Source organism: Myxocyprinus asiaticus, chromosome 32 (assembly GCF_019703515.2).
Source record: "Myxocyprinus asiaticus isolate MX2 ecotype Aquarium Trade chromosome 32, UBuf_Myxa_2, whole genome shotgun sequence".
Classification (NCBI taxonomy): domain Eukaryota; kingdom Metazoa; phylum Chordata; class Actinopteri; order Cypriniformes; family Catostomidae; genus Myxocyprinus; species Myxocyprinus asiaticus.
The window spans coordinates 11,913,335-11,934,448 of NC_059375.1; the positions used below are offsets into that span (position 1 = coordinate 11,913,335).

General features: G+C 37.1%; 1 protein-coding gene across 2 annotated transcripts; it reads right to left on the bottom strand.

Moving 5' to 3' along the window:
* Nucleotides 1-6,948: 6,948 nt before the first annotated feature.
* Nucleotides 6,949-21,101, bottom strand: LOC127423131 (solute carrier family 35 member G1-like). Of its 2 annotated transcripts, XM_051667212.1 has the most exons (4): nt 20,322-21,101; nt 17,955-18,190; nt 14,383-14,557; nt 6,949-10,231 (listed from the first exon to the last, which is right to left on the bottom strand). In XM_051667212.1, exons 1-4 carry the CDS (start codon nt 20,483-20,485, stop codon nt 9,484-9,486), a joined length of 1,323 nt encoding a protein of 440 aa, XP_051523172.1. In that variant the 5' UTR covers nt 20,486-21,101; the 3' UTR covers nt 6,949-9,483. The 2 variants fall into 2 exon arrangements, with proteins under 2 accessions (XP_051523172.1, XP_051523173.1); XM_051667213.1 differs by lacking the exon at nt 20,322-21,101 and having other exon boundaries at nt 17,955-18,383.
* Nucleotides 21,102-21,114: the final 13 nt, after the last annotated feature.

The following is a 21,114-nucleotide window of genomic DNA, read 5'->3' on the forward strand; positions in this document are numbered from 1 at the left end:
TGGCCCGGTTGCTAGGGAAGGTAGAATCACATGGGGTAACCTCCTCGTGGTCACTATAATGTGGTTCGTTCTCAGTGGGGCACGTGGTGAGTTGGGCGTGGATGCCGCGGTGGATGGCGCGAAGCCTCCACATGAACTATGTCTCCATGGCAACGCACTCAAGTGATAAGATGCGCGGGTTGGCAGTCTCAGGTGCGGAGGCTGCTGGGATTCATCCTCCGCCACACAGATTGAGGTGGATCACTACGCAACCACAAGGACTTAAGTGCATAGGGAATTGGGCATTCCAAATTGGGTGAAAAAGGGGAAAAAATAAAATAAAAAAATCGTAGAAACCATTGGTGCCAATGGGAAACACAGCCCAGGGTGACAACACAATGATGGGCTGGGGAACCAACAGAAATCCAACTGGACAGGAACATGACCAACAGAGACCTAACAGGGGACAGAAACACAAGCAAAATCCCACAATGAACTGGCACAAGACAAACAGACAGATGCAAATGCACAAAGGAATAAGAAAACACAAACCCAAGTGCATTTACACAGCATGAGACAAAACACAAGTGCCTGGACTCAGCCACAGAGTAAATAAATCAAACCAACTGAAGTGGCTGAATCCAGACACAAGACATAAAACAGACATAGAACATGTACATGTCAGGGCTCTGCCACAAAGGGAAAAAACCCAAAACTAAGGGCAGAACCCTGACAGATATACAGTAGATTAAACCACTGGAGTCTTATGGATTACGTTTTTGTGGCCTTTATGTCCTTTTGGAGTTTCAAAGTTTTGGTCACCATTCACTTGAATTGTATGGACCTACAGAGCTGAAATATTCTTCTAAAAATCTTTGTTTGTGCTCAGCAGAAGAAGGTCATATAAATATGGGATTGCATTAGGGTGAGTAAATGATGAGGAAAGTTTCATTTTTTGGTGAACTATTCAATTTAATGAGTGAGGAATAATGTAACGCAAGTAACTGATCATGAAAAGTCAACATTGTAAGTGCTTCTATCAGAAATTTAAAAAATATCTTGAAATTGGGTTTAAAGGAATAGTTCACCTAAAAATGAAAATTCTCTCATCATTTACTCACACTTGTGATATCCCAGGTGTGTATGACTTTCTTTCTTCACCGGAATACATTTGAAGAAAAATAGAAACATTTCTCAGATCAGTAGGTCCTTAAAATCCAAGTGAATGATGATCCGATATTTGAAGCTCCAAAATTCACAGACAGTCAGCATAAACTTTATCCATATGCTTCCAGCTGTCAAATCTATGTCTTCTAAAGCGAAACAATCACTTTTGGTGTGAAAAAGATAAAAATTGAAGTACTTTTTTAAACTCTAAATCATGTTTCTGGTCAGAAGCGGTACACCCATGACGTAATCGCACTGACATTTGAAACATGTGAGAACAGAGGCACATCCGTCACGGCCAGAAGAGCAGTGCTGTTCACAACTGAGTAGGAGGAACACTGTACAGTAGCTTGGTTGTTTCTTTTTTTGGTTTAGATCTGTATTCACCTGTTTCTTAGTCTCAGCCTCAGGTGTTACACCCACAGTCTGTGTACTAGCCGTCTGACACTTATAGCACACAAAATTGAAAACACTTTCTCAGTCCAGTCAGACCAAATCTGATTGGCTGACTTCTACAGGATTTCCGAAAGCTTAGTTTGCGCTGGCCTGGGTGGAAGCACGAGTCGAGTTCACAAGGTTCTGTGTTGATACAATGAGCCCTTTTGAGGATTAAATAATCACAGAATTTGCCCAAGTTTGCCAGGTTAGTCACATCAACTCTTTTAAAGATATTCAGCATTTGGTTTGAGGCACTTTGCTGAAAGTAAAGTGGATATCCATGATCAGAGCTGTATATTCTTCTTTGTTTACTTAGTTATGTCTGTGAAATACTCTGTAATGTGGTTCTGTACTGTACTTACACTCGCTACACATTTTCTGCTATTTTCCAGTGTGTTTTCTGTGCAATCACTCGCGGAGATTTGCACGCCATTATATAAGTTATTTATTTTCCCATGCCAGTCTTTTATTATGGTACGAGCCATCTCCAATAACCCCGTCCCTAAACATCACGTAATGACAAACCCGGCTGTGACTGGTCGCTTTACATGTCAGTTAGATGGCTTTTCCTGCCTAAGTGGGTGGTTCTTTGCCAGTGTAAGCTACGATAGACCCCAGACCTTTGCTGTTTAAGTCAAAGGTCTGGCTACGCAAGACTATCTGTTTCTTTACTCACAATGGTGCGTTGGTGTGCTTATCCTGTATGTCTCAACTGAGGGGAGAACGTGAGATTACGTATCATGGCAACGGTAATATGTCACACGAGAGAGTGCATGATCTCCACCCTCTCGTGAAGCTTACCGGAAGTGATGATTTTGAGTTAAAAAGTACTTAAATATTGATCTTTTTTTTTTTCTCACCAAAAGCGACCGTATCACTTTAGAAGACATTAATTTCACCGCTGGAGTTGTGTCGATGACGTTTATGCTGACTGTCTGTGAATTTTGGAGCTTAAAAAATTGGATCACCAATCACTTGCATTTTAAGGACCTACTGAGCTAAGATATTTTTCTTCAGATGTGTTGTGGTGAAGAAAGGAAGTCATATACATCTGGGACATCATGAGTAAATAATGAGAGAAATTTTTATTTTTGGGTGAACTATTCCTTTAAGGTAAGGCTATCCAAATCCACTCATTGATAAACTCAACATTGATGTTAAGAACCTATAAATTTGGTTATAGATTTTTTTGTTGCACTTAATGGCCTTTCCATTTAAAATGTGAAGGTGCTGAAGATAAACTCATTAAATCAATGTGTAGTATGTAAAATAGGGCAGTCTGGTGCCACCATTATTTCCCAAGAAAAAAAGATATAGTTCTTTTGATAGTGGGGCATGCTGTCTGTTTGTCTGTCTGTCTGTCTGTCTGTCTATCTATCTATCTATCTATCTATCCACCAAAACGTAAAGCATAGTCCAGAAAAAAAAAATAGTGAGAAATGTAATATGTAAACAGATGTTAAGGCTGCTGCTGTTATCTGTAATCTGTTGACATTGTAAATGTACTGCAATGGAACAGGCTGTTCATAAGTAGTATTACTTGCAAAACAGTGTGGGGCCTTTTGTTAGAAAGTAGAGGGCAAACAGAACTGGGTGATGGACCAGACTGCAGTAAAATATTGCTAAAGCTTACTGTAAATGTGTTTGCTACATCATTATACAGAACTGGGGATGCACCTATATGAAACTTTTTGCCCGATACCGATAAAAATAAAAAATAAAAACCTATAGGCCGATAACGATACCAATATTTTGCAACTTACTTTATTTTGTCATCAGATCACTGTTTTACTGAGAAATGCTTAAAAATGTACAAAGGGGTACCAAAGCTTTTTCATTGTTGTAACAATAAATAATTTCCATTGGATCTGTTGAACACAGGCCAAAATTTGAAAGAGAGCCACAGTGAAAGATACATACAAGATGAAAAGATAAAAAAAAAAAAAAAAGACTAAATATTTGTAAATTATAGCACCTAATAAACAAGGAAAAAAAATTCTAGAGCAAATAGTTTTCCTAAAAATTGCTGTCTACATATGAGTACAGTGGGACTAAATTGGGAATATAGACAGTCAGATTTTTTTCATCAAATTGTTTATTATCTTTCCAAAAGTGTTGGTTTTTCATGTTTTTGAGACGTTACAGACATAACATCAAAAATTAACATAATTTATTCTGATTCAAGTAATGGACAGCATCATTCAATCCCTGCCAACCATGTTAAAATACAATTATACGTACATTATACATTATAAATTCTGAATCTACAGCTGAAGTCAGAAATTCACATACACCTTAGCCAAATACATTTAAACTCAGTTTTTCACAATTCCTGATATTTAATTTAGGTCAGTTAGGATGACTACTTTAGTTTAAGAATGTGAAATGTCAGAATAATAGTAGAGAGAATAATTATTTCAGCTTTTATTTATTTCATCACATTCCCAGTGGGTCAGAAGTGTACATACACTTTGTTAGTATTTGGCAGCATTGCCTTTAAATTGTTTAACTTGTGTCAAATGTTTTGGGTAGCCTTCCACAAGCTTCTCACAATAAGTTGATGGAATTTCGGCCCATTTCTCCAGACAGAACTGGTGTAACTGAGTCAGGTTTGTAGGCCTCCTTGCTCACACACGCTTTTTCAGTTCTGCCCACAAATTTTCTATCGGATTGAGGTCAGAGTTTTGTGATGGCCACTGCAATACCTTGACTTTGTTGTCCTTAAGCCATTTTGCCACAACTTTGGAGGTATGCTTGGGGTCATTGTCCATTTGGAAGACCCATTTGCGACCGAGCTTTTACTTCCTGGCTGATGTGTTGAGATGTTGCTTCAATATATCCACATAATTTTCCTTCCTCGTGATGCCATCTATTTTGTGAAGTGCACCAGTCCCTCCTGAAACTAAGCACCCCCACAACATGATGCTGCCACCCCCATGCTTCACGGTTGGGATGGTGTTCTTCGGCTTGCAAGCCTCACCCTTTTTACTCCAAACATAACGATGGTCATTATGGTCAAACAGTTTAGTTTTTGTTTCATCAGACCAGAGGACATTTCTCCAAAAAGTAAGATCTTTGTCCCCATGTGCACTTGCAAACTGTAGTCTGGCTTTTTTATGGTGGTTTTGCAGCATTGGCTTCTTCCTTGCTGAGCAGCCTTTCAGGATATGTCGATATAGGACTTGTTTTACTGTGGATATAGATACTTGTCTATCTGTTTCTTCCAGCATTTTCACAAGGTCCTTTGCTGTTGTTCTGGGATTGATTTGCACTTTTCACACCAAACTACGTTCATCTCTAGGAGACAGAATGCGTCTCCTTCCTGAGTGGTATGATGGTTGCATGGTCTCATGGTGTTTATACTTGCATACTATTGTTTGTACAGATGAACGTGGTACATTCATGCATTTGGAAATTGCTCCCTAGGATGAACCAGGCTTATGGAGGTCCACAATGTTTTTTCTGAGGTCTTGGCTGATTTCTTTGATTTTCCCATGATGTCGAGCAAGGAGGCACTGAGTTTGAAGGTAGGCCTTAAAATACATCCACAGGTACACCTCCAATTCAGTACACCTCCTATCAGAAGCTAATTGTCTAATTGTCTAAAGGCTTGACATAATTTTCTGGAAATTTCCAAGCTGCTTAAAGGCACAGTTAACTTAGTGTATGTAAACTTCTGACCCACTGGAATCGTGATATAGTCAATTAAAAGTGAAACAATCTGTCTGTAAACAATTGTTGGAAATATTACTCATGTCATGCACAAAGTAGATGTCCTAAACGACTTGCCAGAACTATAGTTTGCTAATATTAAATCTGTGGAGTGGTTAAAAAAATTAGTTTTAATGACTTCAACCTAAGTATATGTAAACTTCTGACTTCAACTGTATGTACTGATTACCATTGTCCCATGTCTGCCAAAAATGTAGAGCAGTCCAAACATCATCTACAGCCTAAACTGACAGGAAGTTTGGATTGAATGCACTTAGCTGCATAGGAAAGCTATAGGAAGCTCCCTTGCTCCCTGTTTAATAATCGACTTAACCTCCAGTGTGCTGTCTGCACTGGTCTCAGAACAGTTTGAAATGCAACTTATTTTCATCCTGACTCCATATAAAGCCTCTGAAAGCAATATTTTTTCAGCTTTTGGATGAACCCTTTGATTCTCAGTGTGAAAATGCACAGTAAATACAGGAATGCATTTACTAATTTTAATGAATAGAATCATATTGTACAGTGATAACAAAATAAAATATAACAAAACTGATATTAAAATGAAGCGAAATGACTCACAGATGTGTTAATGTTGAAAGTTTTTCAAAATAACTAACATGTTTTTTTCAACTTTTGAGGGAATAATGTCCCAAAGTCCTCGTATGTGGTCGTTATATTTATCAGTGCACTGGCGCACGATAAATGAATGAATTTTTTTAAAAGTGGCTTATCAAACAAACCAAGAGATGCTACTCTTTACACCCAAACAGGTTTCAATGAAATAACTTAGAGGTTTCGTACCAGAGGCACATTTTTTGACTCTACGCCCGTATAAGTGCTTCAAGAAAATCAACGTCAGATTGTTGTCACGTGACTGGCTGCGCCAGAAGTTTAATCCTTAAATGACAGTCTATAGTCTTGTGAACAGTATTCAGTCAGTTTAAATTAATTTAAATTATGCGTTGCATATAGCGAAGCCAAAAAACAAAGTCCACGCATGTGGATGCAGGTTCACACTAGGTTAAGGTTTAGTAATCAGGCAAGGCCATATTGCAACTTCAATCTTAATTCAATCAATCATACAGCATTAATATCTCCGAAGTCAGAGCCTGCTGGTTTCAAAGCATTTTGGATGGTTTCCCTAATCATGTAGCCTTTAGGTAAATGCTGCTTTTGCCATTTATGGCGCTTTTTAAATATTACATGTTCTTAGAAGTGCCAACCCTTCTTATGGCTATTATTATTTCTGGATTGTGCATTTGAATTCACAGTTTGAGTTTTTATAAATTGTGTTATTAATTAATAATAAATAAACCATTGTTTTTCACATTAGCGATGTCATGCTTATTACCAATTATGCTGATGGTTTTAATTTGGTCAATAATTGGTCGATAAATATCGGCAGCCAATACTTTGGTACATCCCTATACAGAACATTTTATATATGCACAAAGGATAAAGAAAGTGATTTATATACTCTAGTCAAAGGCCTAAATCATAAAATAATGGGAGAAAGAACAGAAAATCCACAAGTATGCAACTATAATCCTTCTTAAGCACTTTGCAGGGGTCAAAATCACATGACATATCAGGTTGAACAGATTTAAAGGCTTTGTAGTTACAGAAGAAAAAAAAAAGAACTCAACAAAGTAAGATTCTTTGATTTATTACAACTACTAACATTCAGAAAATAAGTCATATAAATATGCAAGGTGAAATCTACAGCAGGCATTTTTTTAATTAATCACAATAAATAATATGGAGGGATTCGCTCTATCATAAATGGATTTTTAACAGATATGTCATCAGATAAAATGTTTTAAGGCAGCATTAACTGCAGGTACAGTATCAGTAAACCATTCTTGGTAAGTGCCTTTAATAAAGGTGCACTGACACACTGAGTCAGTGTAAACAGGGTTCCCACTTTTTGACCACTGAATTTCAATGACTTTTCCAGTCCCTCTGAAAATTGCTGAGGCAGATTTTCATTTGTATATCAGTTTCAAATACTTGGAATAGATTTAAACTATAAAACTGTATTTATATATAATACTGATGTTTCAAGCTGGCTTGTGGGCAGGTTTTAATTTACACAATCACTCACTATGAGCAATATCTAGTTAATGAAACACTTTAAAACAGAGCAAAACTAGAAAATTATTACCTTTAGATATTTCCATGACTTTTTAAGATTTTAGTCATTTTCATTACTTTTTCATACCTGGATATAGCAATATAAAAATGTCCTGACATTTCCAGGTTTTCCATGACAGTGGGAACCCTGTGTAAAGTGCTTCCAGGTCAGTTTACACAAACAGTTTTAAATACCATGATAAAATGTATCATCAAATTAAATAAATGCAAAGGGAAAACAATGAGAGTCTCTAAACTTCAGAAGAGCTATTAATGATGGTCATAGGAATAGCCACTCATAATGACTCATCTTGTCAAGGCAAATGCCCCATAAATTAATAAATAAATAAGAATGACTCACTCTTTATCTAGCTAACATTTGTGCAGTAGAGTTGTGCATGTCTAAGATGCACAAAGATAGAGTTCAAAGCAGAGGTTCACAAAGGTGCAGAACATTTTGCTGATTGCATATTCAGTTTTAAGGACATACAACTCAGATCTTACCAGAACTAACGTATAACATACGTTTGAGCATGCTAAAATATTCAGACAACCTGTTGCCCTTGTGTCTTGCTTTTAACAGTAATGCTAGTTTAAGTACATTGCCAATGACAAAGTGCAAAAGTTTTTAAGGGAATAGTTCAACCTAACTGAAAATTCTGTCATCTCATGTTGTACCAAATCTGGATGACTTCCTTTCTTCTGAGAAACAAAAAAGGAGATGTTTGGCAGAATGTCTCTAATGCTCTGTTCCATGTATTGGAAGTGAAAGTGGATGGATGATGTTGAACACAAAAAATTACATAAAAGCACCATAAAAAGTGATTTATATAACGTGTGCTATATTCCAAGTCACACAATAGCTTGTGTGTGAAACAGACCAAAATGTAAGTCGTTACTTGCTGAAAACATCTCTCTGCTGTAGCGTTCAAATCTCATTTGTACTTCAACATATTTAGCAACTAGTCACAAGGCATGCAGCAACCAATGAGGATCAGCATGTCAAACCTGGCACATTTTTCAAATGGACTACATTAATGATGCTTTTCTGTCCTTTTTGGAGCTCAACAGCCTCCATCTGCATTCACTTTCATTGTATAGAAAAGAGCGGCTTGGAAATTCCAGACTGATCACACTGAATTCGGCAACAGTTGGTCGAAATTTCTGCTGCTGAAATCGGTCTGTTCTTCCTGACATTCAAAACCACTGCCCCCAGAGGCTGAAAATGTTGTTGAGGTGAAAAGTCCACATGGTGGCGCCAAAAGCGAGTTGTATTTTTAGTTGTAAATAATGCTATACAGTCATCTGGAATGCATAACTCCCTAACCCAAATCCCAACCCTAACCCTTATCGTCAGTGGAGTAAAAACTGAATTTTAGAGCAAAAATGCAACCTCTGAATCGCACTCACCATTGCTATTGTGAACACGATTACTTCCTGGATTCCATGGGACTAGAACCCGTGTCTCGAAGATTGCACATGCCACATGGTATCAGAAGCTCTATGGGGAAAAGTGAACACATTTGGATTCATGCAAAAATGTCTGATGGGTGTTGGTGCTTGTCAGTAATTCAGCAGATTGTGATCGATTTTCAGGGTACATGAATAGAAGCTTTCAAATGGAAACAGCATGTCGATTTCCTGTGTGAACATGTTTGATAATTCTTCAAAACATCTCCTTTGGTGTCTCACAGAAGAAAGTCATATAGGCTCATATGGGAAGGAAATGGTGTTGAGTAAATTATGTCAAAATTTTTATTTTTGGTTGAACTACACCTAAAGATCCTTATTTCATTTTTACACTCATCTAACTTATGTCTTGACCAGCAGTCTATTAATGTCTAGTCTGGAATAATCTCCATTTGGTAAAGCAGCTCATTTAGGGTAAAAATACCTATTTTAAGAAACTACAAAACTAGAAAATGTCATATAAATACATATATGCTGTAAATTATAACAGTAAAAATAGTTTCTTTGGTATATAATGTACCAATTTTCTGTAGCAAACATATAAAGATATAAAATATATTCTAATTTCATCATAACTTGTGATCAGCTATTTTGTCTTGTACTGGTGTACCACTTCCTTATGGCCACCCCACTAGTGCTGCTGATCACACACAACGCCCCTCCCAGACTCCACCATGTCGGTTTGCGGTTGAGAAAGAGGAACTGCAAGATGAAGGCCAGGACCACATCCATCGTCCTCATCAGTGCAACTGGCCCTGCTTTCTCAATCTGCAGGGCTTTGGTGAGGAACGTCTGGCCGGCTATACCGAGCAGCCCGACTGCCATGAGGGTCCACCGGTCCCATCCACAGGATGGTATGGTCCATTCATCCAAGATAAACAAGACAATGACACATTCAATGAGTCCCAAGACTGCATAGTACCAAACTGAGAGGTAGTAATGAACACTTTTCCCTATTTTTCTCAAGATCACCATTGTGCATGCCGCCCCAACAGCGCCCGTGAAGGCAGCCGCCGTGCCTTTGATATGATTGGTGTAGTCTCCTTCGATCCCGGGCACTTCGCCACCAAAAAGGAAGGGAGGTCTTGCTATGAGTATGACGCCGGTAAGCGTAAATATGGTAAAAATTACATCCCATATTGTGCACTTCTCTTTGAGGAATATCCAAGCCAGCAAAGCTGTGAAAACTGGATTGCTGAACATTATAACTGTGGCATCGGCTAGAGACATCTGCAGAATTGCGTAATACAACAAGATCATGGCGTTGGATCCCAGGAACCCTCTGAGAAACAGGAAGATCCGCATTCCTCTTGGTCCCAAAAACCCAGTTCTGGAAAATTAAGATTAAATTATATTATATTATTTTGTAAGTGATGAAATCAGATCTGGCATTTAGAGTGTAGTCAATTTTCGGTTAGCAACGACATAAGCATCAGCACAAGTTTTCATTAAATAACTGAGAGTAGATGTCAGTGAGTAAAGAGAGGATTGAACACTGTCCATCATGACATCCCGCCATAGTGCTGAACTCACGAGAAGCTTGAGAGAACATAAGCAACAGAGGCATTAAACACATTCATATATTCACATTTCCAAAACCACTGACTCATCTGCTTATTCCTATTCACTAAATGAGTGTATCTGGATACAGCTTTAGACAATATTGTACTCTTTGTATGTTACAGTGTGTCGCAGAAAAAACTCTGACTTCTGACTTTTTAAACTCCAAATACATTCTAGATACAGTATATTAAAAAAATCTGATTTTAATCTGATGTCAGACCACATATGGTGTGGTTTGGATTGAGTTTGTAAATAGACGACTGACAGGGTGTCAAAAACGTTTTACTGTTGAAATCGGTCTGTGTGTATCGAAGTTCAAACCACTGCCCCCATTGTCTGAAGCTGGAAGCTGTCAGTGACTATTCTGTTTAAATGTGTTCACCAAAAAGATTAATTCAGATTCGTTCATCGATTCATTTACTGACCATTTCTGCAAATTACACCTTTGTGCCAGTAGATGATGCCAAATGACCATCATTTACGTACTGAATTGAGTATTTACATTGAACCAAAAGCACAGAGTATTTCACGACCAGAACAAGTCTAATTATTTTTTATTAAAATTTGCGTGTCAAGAAACACACTAAGGTACTTCAGTACTGCAAAGTGTTTAATGATTCACTGATTCATTTTTTATTTTTCTCCCAATTTGGAATGCCCAATTCCCAATGCGCTCTAAGTCCTCGTGGTCACGTAGTGATTCACCTCAGTCTGGGTGGCGGAGGATGAATCCCAGTTGCCTCCGCATCTGAGACCGTCAACCTGCACATCTTATCACGTGGCTTGTTGAGCGCGTTGCCATGGAGACAGCGCGTGTGGAGGCTTCACGCCATCCACCACGGCAACCACACTCAACTCACCACGCGCCCCACCGAGAACGAACCACATTATAGCGACCACGAGGAGGTTACCCCATGTGACTCTACCCTCCCTAGCAACCGTGCCAATTTGGTTGCTTAGGAGACCTGGCTGGAGTCACTCAGCACGCCCTGGGATTCGAACTAGCGAACTCCAGGGGTGGTAGCCAGCGTATTTTTACCACTGAGCTACCCAGGCCCCCCACTGATTCATTTATTTAGTTCTCGAACAAAATGTCTCATCCCGTTCAGACTCAAATGACCAGTGAGGGGTGTATTCGTTCAGCGAGTCAAACCAACGACACTCTAATGCTACTGGTTCGTGCTTTTGTCAGTCTTTGAAAACATGACAAAGCAACACAACTGGAATTTGTATGTCTACAAATGTACGAAGACAGTTTAAAAACAGAGTTTAAACACCATAACTGTTTTCACCAAAAATAGCAGGTCTTATTTTTCCTATATTTTGTCAAATTGCTGGGCTTAACTTTTACCAATACACAGAAAACGATCAAGAAAAGCCTACATATCTTACACTGTGCACCAGTGCACAACATTTCCATTCGTAATTCATGTTATTTTAACTGTATGGTCTTCAGTCATTTTTTACACATTCATAAACTGGGAGTTATGTTTTGTGCACACCTATAAACTTGTCTTTGCATGTCACCCCTTTCTCTCCTTGTTGAACGCGATTGACTCACATACCGAAATAAACAAACGACTTGCCTCCTCTCATTCAGTCAGTCAGCAGATCCTCTTTCACAAACGAGATGAAGAGTCATTCATTTAGTTCGTGAACGAGTATACCATAACGTTCAGTTAGTTCATGAATGAGACATCTCTTCTCGTTTAGACACAAACGACCAACCTGACTGGTTCAGAGAAGAGCGTATTCATTCAGCAGGTAAAACCAATGGTATGCTCCTTCACAGACTGCACTCGAATGCTATTGGCTCATGGTATAGTCAGTCTATACAGGCATGAAGAGCCACCAAAGCAGTCTTGTGCTTCAAACTAGAGCTCACTGGCTTAGAAAGGAAGACAATGAGAAATATGAGTCAATGTAGGAGGTGAAAGAGAATGATTCGTTCACAAACTAAACATCACTAATTCACAGTAGCGCCATCTTTAATTTGCCAATGAGGTGAATGACAATGAGGCTGTGAGGGATAGATTTACTGTCTCTTCAATAAGTTGTATTGTGGTTTAAAGTGTTTTGGATCGTTCTGCTGATGAAACATTGACAAAAAAAAAAAAAGAAATTTCAGTAGTCAAAAAACTTCTAAAGTTGTAGAAAATTAGATGTGATCTAGAACAGAGGTGCCCAAACTTTTTCCTATGAAGGGCCAAAAATCAAACTTGATTGAGGGCAGTGGGCCAAATGTAAACGTTGCATATATCAATGTTGCAAAATCAAATATTAACACTGCAAAACACACAGAACTCTAAAATTAAAATCAAGTGTCCTGTACTTGCACAATGCAAATAATTGATTTCAATAGAATTTTTATGTATGTTGTGTCTCTTTCTCATTTGTGAGTCACTTTGGATAAAATGTCTGCTAAACGACTAAATGTAAGCATCTCTTAAGCATCTCTTAAAACATGGTTACTGTCTCTTTAAGAACAGTGCATCATCTCACATTAAACACATGGTAGTTCTGATCAGTTCTGGAGAGATAAAGATACAATGGCATGACGTAATACTATCAAGTAGGATATTGTTTTGTTTTGTGACAAAGAAGATTTTAAAGATATTTCTTATCATAGACCAAGGCTACACATTGTCCTGGATTTCACTCAGTATTCCCATTTATTGGGACTGCCAAATATAATAGGATTATTGAATTAAACAATGCTGTTTTTGTGTAGTTAATGCATTTAGCCTACTTACTTTTATTTTACATTGAAACTGTTTTCCTGTTGTGATATCAAACACTTGAATTGTAATTTTTCTGCTTTTCTTAAGAGGCCATTAGGCTGAATGCATTACATTATGAAAGGAAATAAAAGCTACGATGCGCATTTATGCAAATGAAAAATTGGGAGGCCTATTAATTTCGTTGACTCCAAAATATGATTATGATTAAGAACCTGCCGAAATATGGCTTTGTATCTTATGGTTATTAAAAAAACTTGCAGCTATCTGTTTTCAGGCAGATAGTTGCAAGTAAATGAGATATCCTCACGTTTAACAAATGAATTACAGTATGATGCACACAGATGTTATACACACCCCAAAACGGGTTCAGTCTGGCGGTATTGAATGACCACCTCCAACTTTGGAGCTGGCCAATCATAGTGAAGATTTTGGGGTGGCACCTGGGATGGCCAATGGAGCGAACTTTCAGACATTTAATTTTCATTTAAAGGTCATTGAAGTACGAAAACATTTAAAAAAATTAAATCACTTATACTCTCTACTTTTCAAATAAGCTACAGTTTTTGTAATGCAAAAATATAACAAAAAATGTTAAAACAAAAAGATTAATTAAAAACGAAGAGCTGCATCAATGCCATATATTTTATACTTGTCATCTATGGCAAGGCGGGCCAAATCAAAGATCATCATGGGCCAACTTTGGCCCGTGGGCCCTAGTTTGGGCACCTCTGATCTAGAAGCTTTATACAAGTCATGTCACTGAAGGGACTGTAAGTTTATCACTCACAACCTTGTTTTCATTCACGTCAAATATCGAATATGGTGCTACTGCGAATAAGGGTATTACTTCCTGGATTTCATGAGACCAGAACCCATGTCTCTGAGGTTTCCTCAGTAGCACTAGAGGGAAAGGTAAACACATTGAAATTGATGCAAAATTATATGACGGGGGATGTTGCTTGTAAGTAACTAGGGAGAATGGGGTTGATTTCTTACTCATGCTGATGCTCAATTCATTAACAATGCATGTATAAAAAATGTTTACTACACTCATTACTTGCAAAATGACAGTGCGGAGAGTCAGTCCCAATGATCAGATTTGAAAAACAAATTGGAATCTGGTGCAGTCAGTGTGAACAAAGCCAAATGGTATTGGATCCAGTTAATAGATTCATACTTGTAATATATCATGGCTGGCATGACAAATAGCATCTGGAAGAAGCACCGAATCGCACTGATTTCGATGGCGTGAATGCCCTCGATTTTCTTCACCAGAAGAGCAGCAACAGAGAAGAAGACGGATGCTAACAAACTGTACAGGAGTCCCAGACCTGGACATGCTGGCTTCTTTTCTGTGGACGAATAAAACAAAACAGGTTAAACATCATTAACAGTTTTGGATTTTGTCAATAATTCCTTTATTAGGGCTGCATGATTTGATCCAAAAATCATATTGCAATTATTTGACAAATACTGTGATATGATAAACATTTAACAAATAATTTATGAAAAGCATAAAATCACATTGAAACAGCACTGCCAATGAAAACGCTCTTTTAGGGTGGGTTTATACTAGGTGTGTTTAACTACTATGTACTAACATTAAAACACATACAATACAATGTATTTATATTATAATTACATGTTGTTCTGCAAAATTTTCACAAGATTCACATTTGCTGCTACTGAGGTTGAGGTACTGTAGGGATAGGTTTAGGAGTAGGGTTTAGGGGTAAGTATAACAGTGTAACTACAGATGTAATTAAATGCAGGTACTTTAAATGTAAGTACAATGCAACAACACGTATGTACGTAATAAGTACATTGTATCAAATACTTAAGTACAAAGTAGTAAAAGACACCTAATATAAAGTGGGTCCTTAGGATGTTCACACTTGTTCTCAACTTCCCACACTTGAATCAAACTAAAGAGCTCTTTCAGTTTGATCCAAAACTGAACCGAGTTCAAATTAACCCATGTCTCTTAGCCTTCACAATGTACCTGGATTTAAAAGGGAATATTGGGTGACGGTCCACTTCAGTTTTCACTCACTTTTTTGGAATCGACTCAAGGTGAATAATAATATAGTATTCTAATATAATTAAAATCTAAATTGCGATATGGCACATTATTTTTCAATAAATTTGCAGCTCTATTGATTAGAGATGTTTTTCCAGAATGTTTATTCAGTGGAACAGCATGTAAAATCACTTCAAAACCACAGTTTTAGTAGACAAACCCTTTGCAGAAATGATGGACATAAGATATGAGAAGCACACAGCATGATTTGGCTTTGTTGGGTGTGATCTGAATTTTGATCTTGGAGTGGAATGACATGGAGTGAGCAGAACAGCATGAATCTCAACACACTGTTAAACTTTGACATTGAAAAAATATCAAATGTGCCAGCAATGATTATGTAACCAAAGGTACACAACTTTACTACCTGTCGGTGAGCTGAGCCCATGCCCAATCAGGTCATGAGGTTGCCAACATTGGACAAAAGCCAAATTGTATCAAATGTCCCCTAAAGACGTGGGCTTGACTCAAAGACCAGGGGCCCTGGAACATACAGTAACACATGCCCAATAATACAGGCTTGGGTTAAAAAAACAAGAGAGTACAAAAACAACTCCAGCGAGAACAATGAGAAAAAGGACACTATTTCCTGGTGCTGGTTTCCCCACAATGCCAGTACTACTAAAAGATTTCTGGTTAGAAGAACTTCGCCCTTTGTAAATATATTTCACTATTTTCTTTTTGTAAGTGATAAGACAATTGGGAAACAACAGACTCTTTGTCTGAATGCTTAACAACAGAATTGCATCACTAAGGTGGCACTACAAAAAGTACCATGGTATAACCAGATTTTGGGGCATGTACCATGGTAGCTCCATGGTATATTGTTGCAGTATCATGTAAATTAGGGATGCACTGATATGAAAATTTTTGGCCGATACCGATTTTAACAAATAACCACTGGCTGATACCGATGCTGATACCAATATTATGCACTTACCTTATTTTGTCATCAGATCACTGTTTTGCTCAGGAATTGTGTTTTAAAAATGTACAAAGAGGTACAAAAGCTTTTGTTCTAACAATAAGTAATTTCCATCGAACATGGATTGGATCTGTTGAACAAATGACAGGCCAAAACTTTAAAGAGAGCCACAATGAAAGATTTATAATATATTGAAAAATAGCAAAATATCATAGCATGATGCTTGATGTAAAAAAAATGTTATTATACTCTTAAAAATTTTGCACTTCAACATCAATTAAAATTAAAACGATTCCAAAGGAATAAAACGGCCTTTTAAGTTTTACAGCAATGTAATGGATAATGGAAAATGCCGTCGAGACTGCTAGAGGGCGCCGCTTGCTTACACAGCCCTGACTGAAGTGCTGATTACAGACTACTTTTAAACGCAGCCTTTCAAGCTTTTGTAATCACGCAAGACCTTATTGCGATTTCAAACTTAATAAATCATGCAGCTTTAATGGATATCAAACCAATGTCTCAGAAGTGAAAGTTTGCTGTTTTTAAATCGTTTGGATGGTTTTACCTCATCATGTATAGGTAAGTGCTGTTTTCACATGTGTCATGTACCAACGGTTTATCCTCCTTAATGTGAGAACGAGAAAGAATAGAAATTCAATTTGACATGTTCTTTGGAGCGCCAACCCTTCTACATCCTGGATTGTGCGTTTGAATTCAAAGAGTTTTTACAAAGTGTGATGATAATTAATTATAAATGAACCACCATCGGTTTTTCATATCGGCGTTTTCATGCGATGGTTTTAATTTCGGCATTAATTGGCCGATAAATATCGATAAATACCGATAAATACATCGGTGCATCTCTAATGTAAATACAATAGTACATGATACTTATAATCATTCAGTACCATAGTACAGACCAAAGTACCATGGTATCACCATGTGATTCTCTCACTGTACAGGTACTGCCACAGTACTTTTGTGTAAGGGCTTGCTTGTCTAAAGAAAAAAGAAAAGAAAAATGCTGAGTCATACCCAAACTACGCAGTGCAAGTTTTTCCTGTACAAAAATTACCACTGTAACCAGTTTTAGACACAATACCATCATTGTACTAAAGTTATTATTACAATTTAATGGTAACTTTGTATTTGTCACCACTGTCATCAAAACATAACTTAAACAAAATTACAAAATGATTATAAAAACTTCTCGGTTCTTCACAAAACATGTTGTTACCTGTTGTAACCACTGTATTTTGGTGGAATGTAAACCATGGTGAATGTCTGTAAGGGGCTTGATACAATGTTACCTTCTTGTCAGCTTTCATAATCCCTTAAAAAGATACCAAGGTAACCCAGCAGGTCATCACTAAAATTATTATTAATACGGTACAATCGTGATAAATTAAAATGGGATCTCCTTCAAGCAGTGTACGAAGCTTTCAGAATCCTTCTGTCAATTTGTTTAATTAATTGTATTTTAAGCTATTTTATTATTATTATTATTTATGACAGGTATGGCCAAGTTGCCACAGTCTTACTGCAGTAATAATAACTGTAGTAACTATGGTATTTTGGCTGAAATTTAGTTTGGGCTTGATTCAATGTAACTGTTCTTGACTGAGTCACATCGAAAGAGGTCACAGTCACACTCCCATAGAAACAGATCGCTGATGATTAAACTCTCGATTTATGTCTAATACTATATCCTATGCTCGTTGTGTAATAGTGAAGATCAGTTTACCTCTTTGAAATGTGTTTGCCCTCGTGTCCTGCTCACCATCATCATCATCATCACGGTCCACGTCGCTTGACTTAACCGGCACATAAACCCCGTCAAACACACTGCCGTTCAACCGGCGGCTGTCCTCCGCATCAGCATCCTCATCCACCGGCACTTCTGATCGAGTTTGCAACTGTATTTCCTCGCCAAAATCCCCATCGTCAACTTTCTGACAAAGCACCCTGATGTCGTCCTCTCTATAAGGGCCAACAGATAGATCTGTGTCAGTATTACTCACAGAGCCATTGCGCTCTCTAAAGTCACCCATGATAAGACACAACAGCTGCTGGGCATACCTTGACCACGCGTCTTGACACACGGTTACCTTCGGGTGTGTATGGTTGGTGGTGCCGAGCAACAAGTTCAATAATTAACCTTGTACAAAGACAGAGGTAGTTGCGTTACTCTGCCGCTTGAGGGAGACAAAATGCGTTGGAAGAGCGGCGCTATTATACGGTTGGACGACAGTGAAGTTTCACAGCGTTTATTCTGTGTACACAGTCAAAAAATGTTTACCTGAATGAGATATTTCTGCCTGTTCTATTCTAACCTTTAAAAATGAGTTTTGTTGGTGTAACCTATCCTAATCAAGTTGATTCTGTGATGTTAAAGACAGATTCAAAAGAAGTTCAGCTCAATCGACACTATGGCGTAATGTTGATTACCACAAAAAATAATTTCGACTCATCCCTGCTGTTCTTTAAAAAAAAAAAAAAAAAAAAAAAAGCAAAAATCGAGGTTACAGTGAGGCACTTACAATGGAAGTGAATGGGGCCAATTCTTGGATAGTTTAATGGCTGAAATGTGAAGCTTATAATTTAATAAAAGCACTTGCATTAATTCTTCAGTTAAAACTCATGTATTATTTGAGTTGTAAAGTTGTTTAAATTGTAATTTTTTTTTTTTTTTTTTTTTACAGTCATTTCAGGGCTATAGGGTTTGTTGAAATTACATTGTCATGGCAACGAAGTTGGCTATAACTTTACACAGAAAAGGTTTAGTGTGATTTTATCTCATTAAAAACATGTTAACACATATTTTTGTCTTGTGGCTATATTTTGAAACAGTGAATATTTTAATGATTACGGATTGGCCCCATTCACTTCCATTGTATTTGCCTCACTGTAACCCAGATTTGTGCTTTTTTGTTTGTTTGTTTTGTTTTTTTTTAAGAAAAAGAGGGGCAAGTAAAATTTTTTTTTATTTTTTTTTTGTGGTAATCAATATTATGCCAGGAATGCTGTCGATTGAGCTTAACTTGGAATATGGAATATTCCTTTAAATAGTTTTTGCAAACATGTTTTTGATGATGATGATGATGATGATGATGGGTGAATCTCACAAAAACATATCCAGGTTACATTTCATCCAAAACTAAATGGAAAGTAACAATAATATAGATAGACAGACAGGAAACTGGTACTTTAATTCATCAAAGTGGCATTCAATTGATCACAAAGTATAGTCAGGACATTACTGATGTAAAAAACAGCACCATCACTATTTGACAAAAATAATTTTGTATCAAATCTAGACAGGCCCCATTTCCAGCAGCCATCACTCCAACACCTTATCCTTGAGTAATCATGCTAAATTGCTAATTTGTTACTAGAAAATCACTTGCCATTATATCAAACACAGTTGAAAGCTATTTGGTTCATTAAATGAAGCTTAACATTGTCTTTGTTTTCGAGTTGCCACAGTATGCAATAGACTGGCATTGTCTTAAGGTCAATATTAGGTCAAAAATGGCAAAAAAGAAACAGCTTTCTCTAAAAACTCGTCAGTCAATCATTGTTTTGTGGAATGAAGGCTATACAATGCTTGAAATTGCCAAAAAACTGAAGACTTCATACAAAGGTATACACTACAGTCTTCAAAGACAAAGGACAACTGGCTCTAACAAGGAGAGAAAGAGATGTGGCAGGCCAGATGTACAACTAAACAAGAGGATAAGTACATCAGAGTCTCTAGTTTGAGAAATAGACACCTCACATGTCCTCAGCTGACAGCTTCATTGAATTCTACCCGCTCAACAACAGTTTCATGTACAACAGTAAAGAGAAGACTCAGGGGTGCAGGCCTTATGGGAAGATTTGCAAAGAAAAAGCCACTTTTGAAGCAGAAAAACAAAAAGAAAAGGTTAGAGTGGGCAAAGAAACAGACATTGGACAACAGATAATTGGAAAAGAGTGTTATGGATTTTAACCCCATTGAGCTTTTGTGGGATCAGCTAGAGACTGTAAGGTGCGTGAGAAGTGCCCGACAAGACAGCCACATCTGTGGCAAGTGCTACAGGAAGCGTTGGGTGAAATGTCAGCTGAGTACCTGGACAAACTGACAACTAGAATGCCAAGGATCTGCAAAGCTGTCATTGCTGCACGTGGAGGATTTTTTGATGAGAACTCTTTGGAGTAGTTTAAGAAGTTCCTAAAAAAAAAAATCAAATTGTAATAGTAATTTTTCACATTATTAATGTCCTGACTATACATTGTGATCAGTTGAATGCCACTTTGGTGAATAAAAGTACCAATTTCTTTCCATAAGAGCAAAATCTGTACATTATTCCAAACTTTTGGCCATCAGTGTGTGTATATATATATATATATATATATATATATATATATATATATATATATATATTGATCAAAGAAAATGAAGCCTATTTTTTAGGACCACTACTTTTCATGAAAAAATTTATCAATGCAAAACATTGGTAACACTTTAAAATAAGAATCTATTTGTTAGCATTAGTAAACCCATTAGGTATCATGAACTAACAATGAACAACATCTTTTCAACAGTATGTATTCATCTTGGTTAATTTATACAAATAAAATTGTTCAAAGTTAGTTAGTGTTAGTTCATAATGTATTAAAGTTAACTTATAAAACTAATACAGTAAGTCTTTAAAAACTATTGTTCATTGTTAGTTCATGTTAACTAATATTAACAAATGCAAGTGTTACTAAAACATCTTAAGCACATTATTCCCCCATTCTCATTACAGTATTTATTTTAATGGAAAACTTAAATTTGGTGGTTGATTATCATTAAAATAATGTAAAAATACAACAAAAAATATCTTAATTTAATTTACTTTAAGTAAAATATAATTCTT

Bases quoted from the DNA above. Each gene is read 5' to 3' on its own strand.
- LOC127423131 (XM_051667212.1), bottom strand. From the start codon at position 20,485: ATGTATAGTCAGGACATTAATAATGTGAAAAATTACTATTACAATTTG. The intron at 18,191-20,321 runs GTACTCAGCTGA...TGGCCCTTATAG, and splicing joins CTAGTTGTCAGTTTGTCCAG to AGAGGACGACATCAGGGTGC. The intron at 10,232-14,382 runs GTATGAATCTAT...TTAATTTTCCAG, and splicing joins CCAGCCATGATATATTACAA to AACTGGGTTTTTGGGACCAA.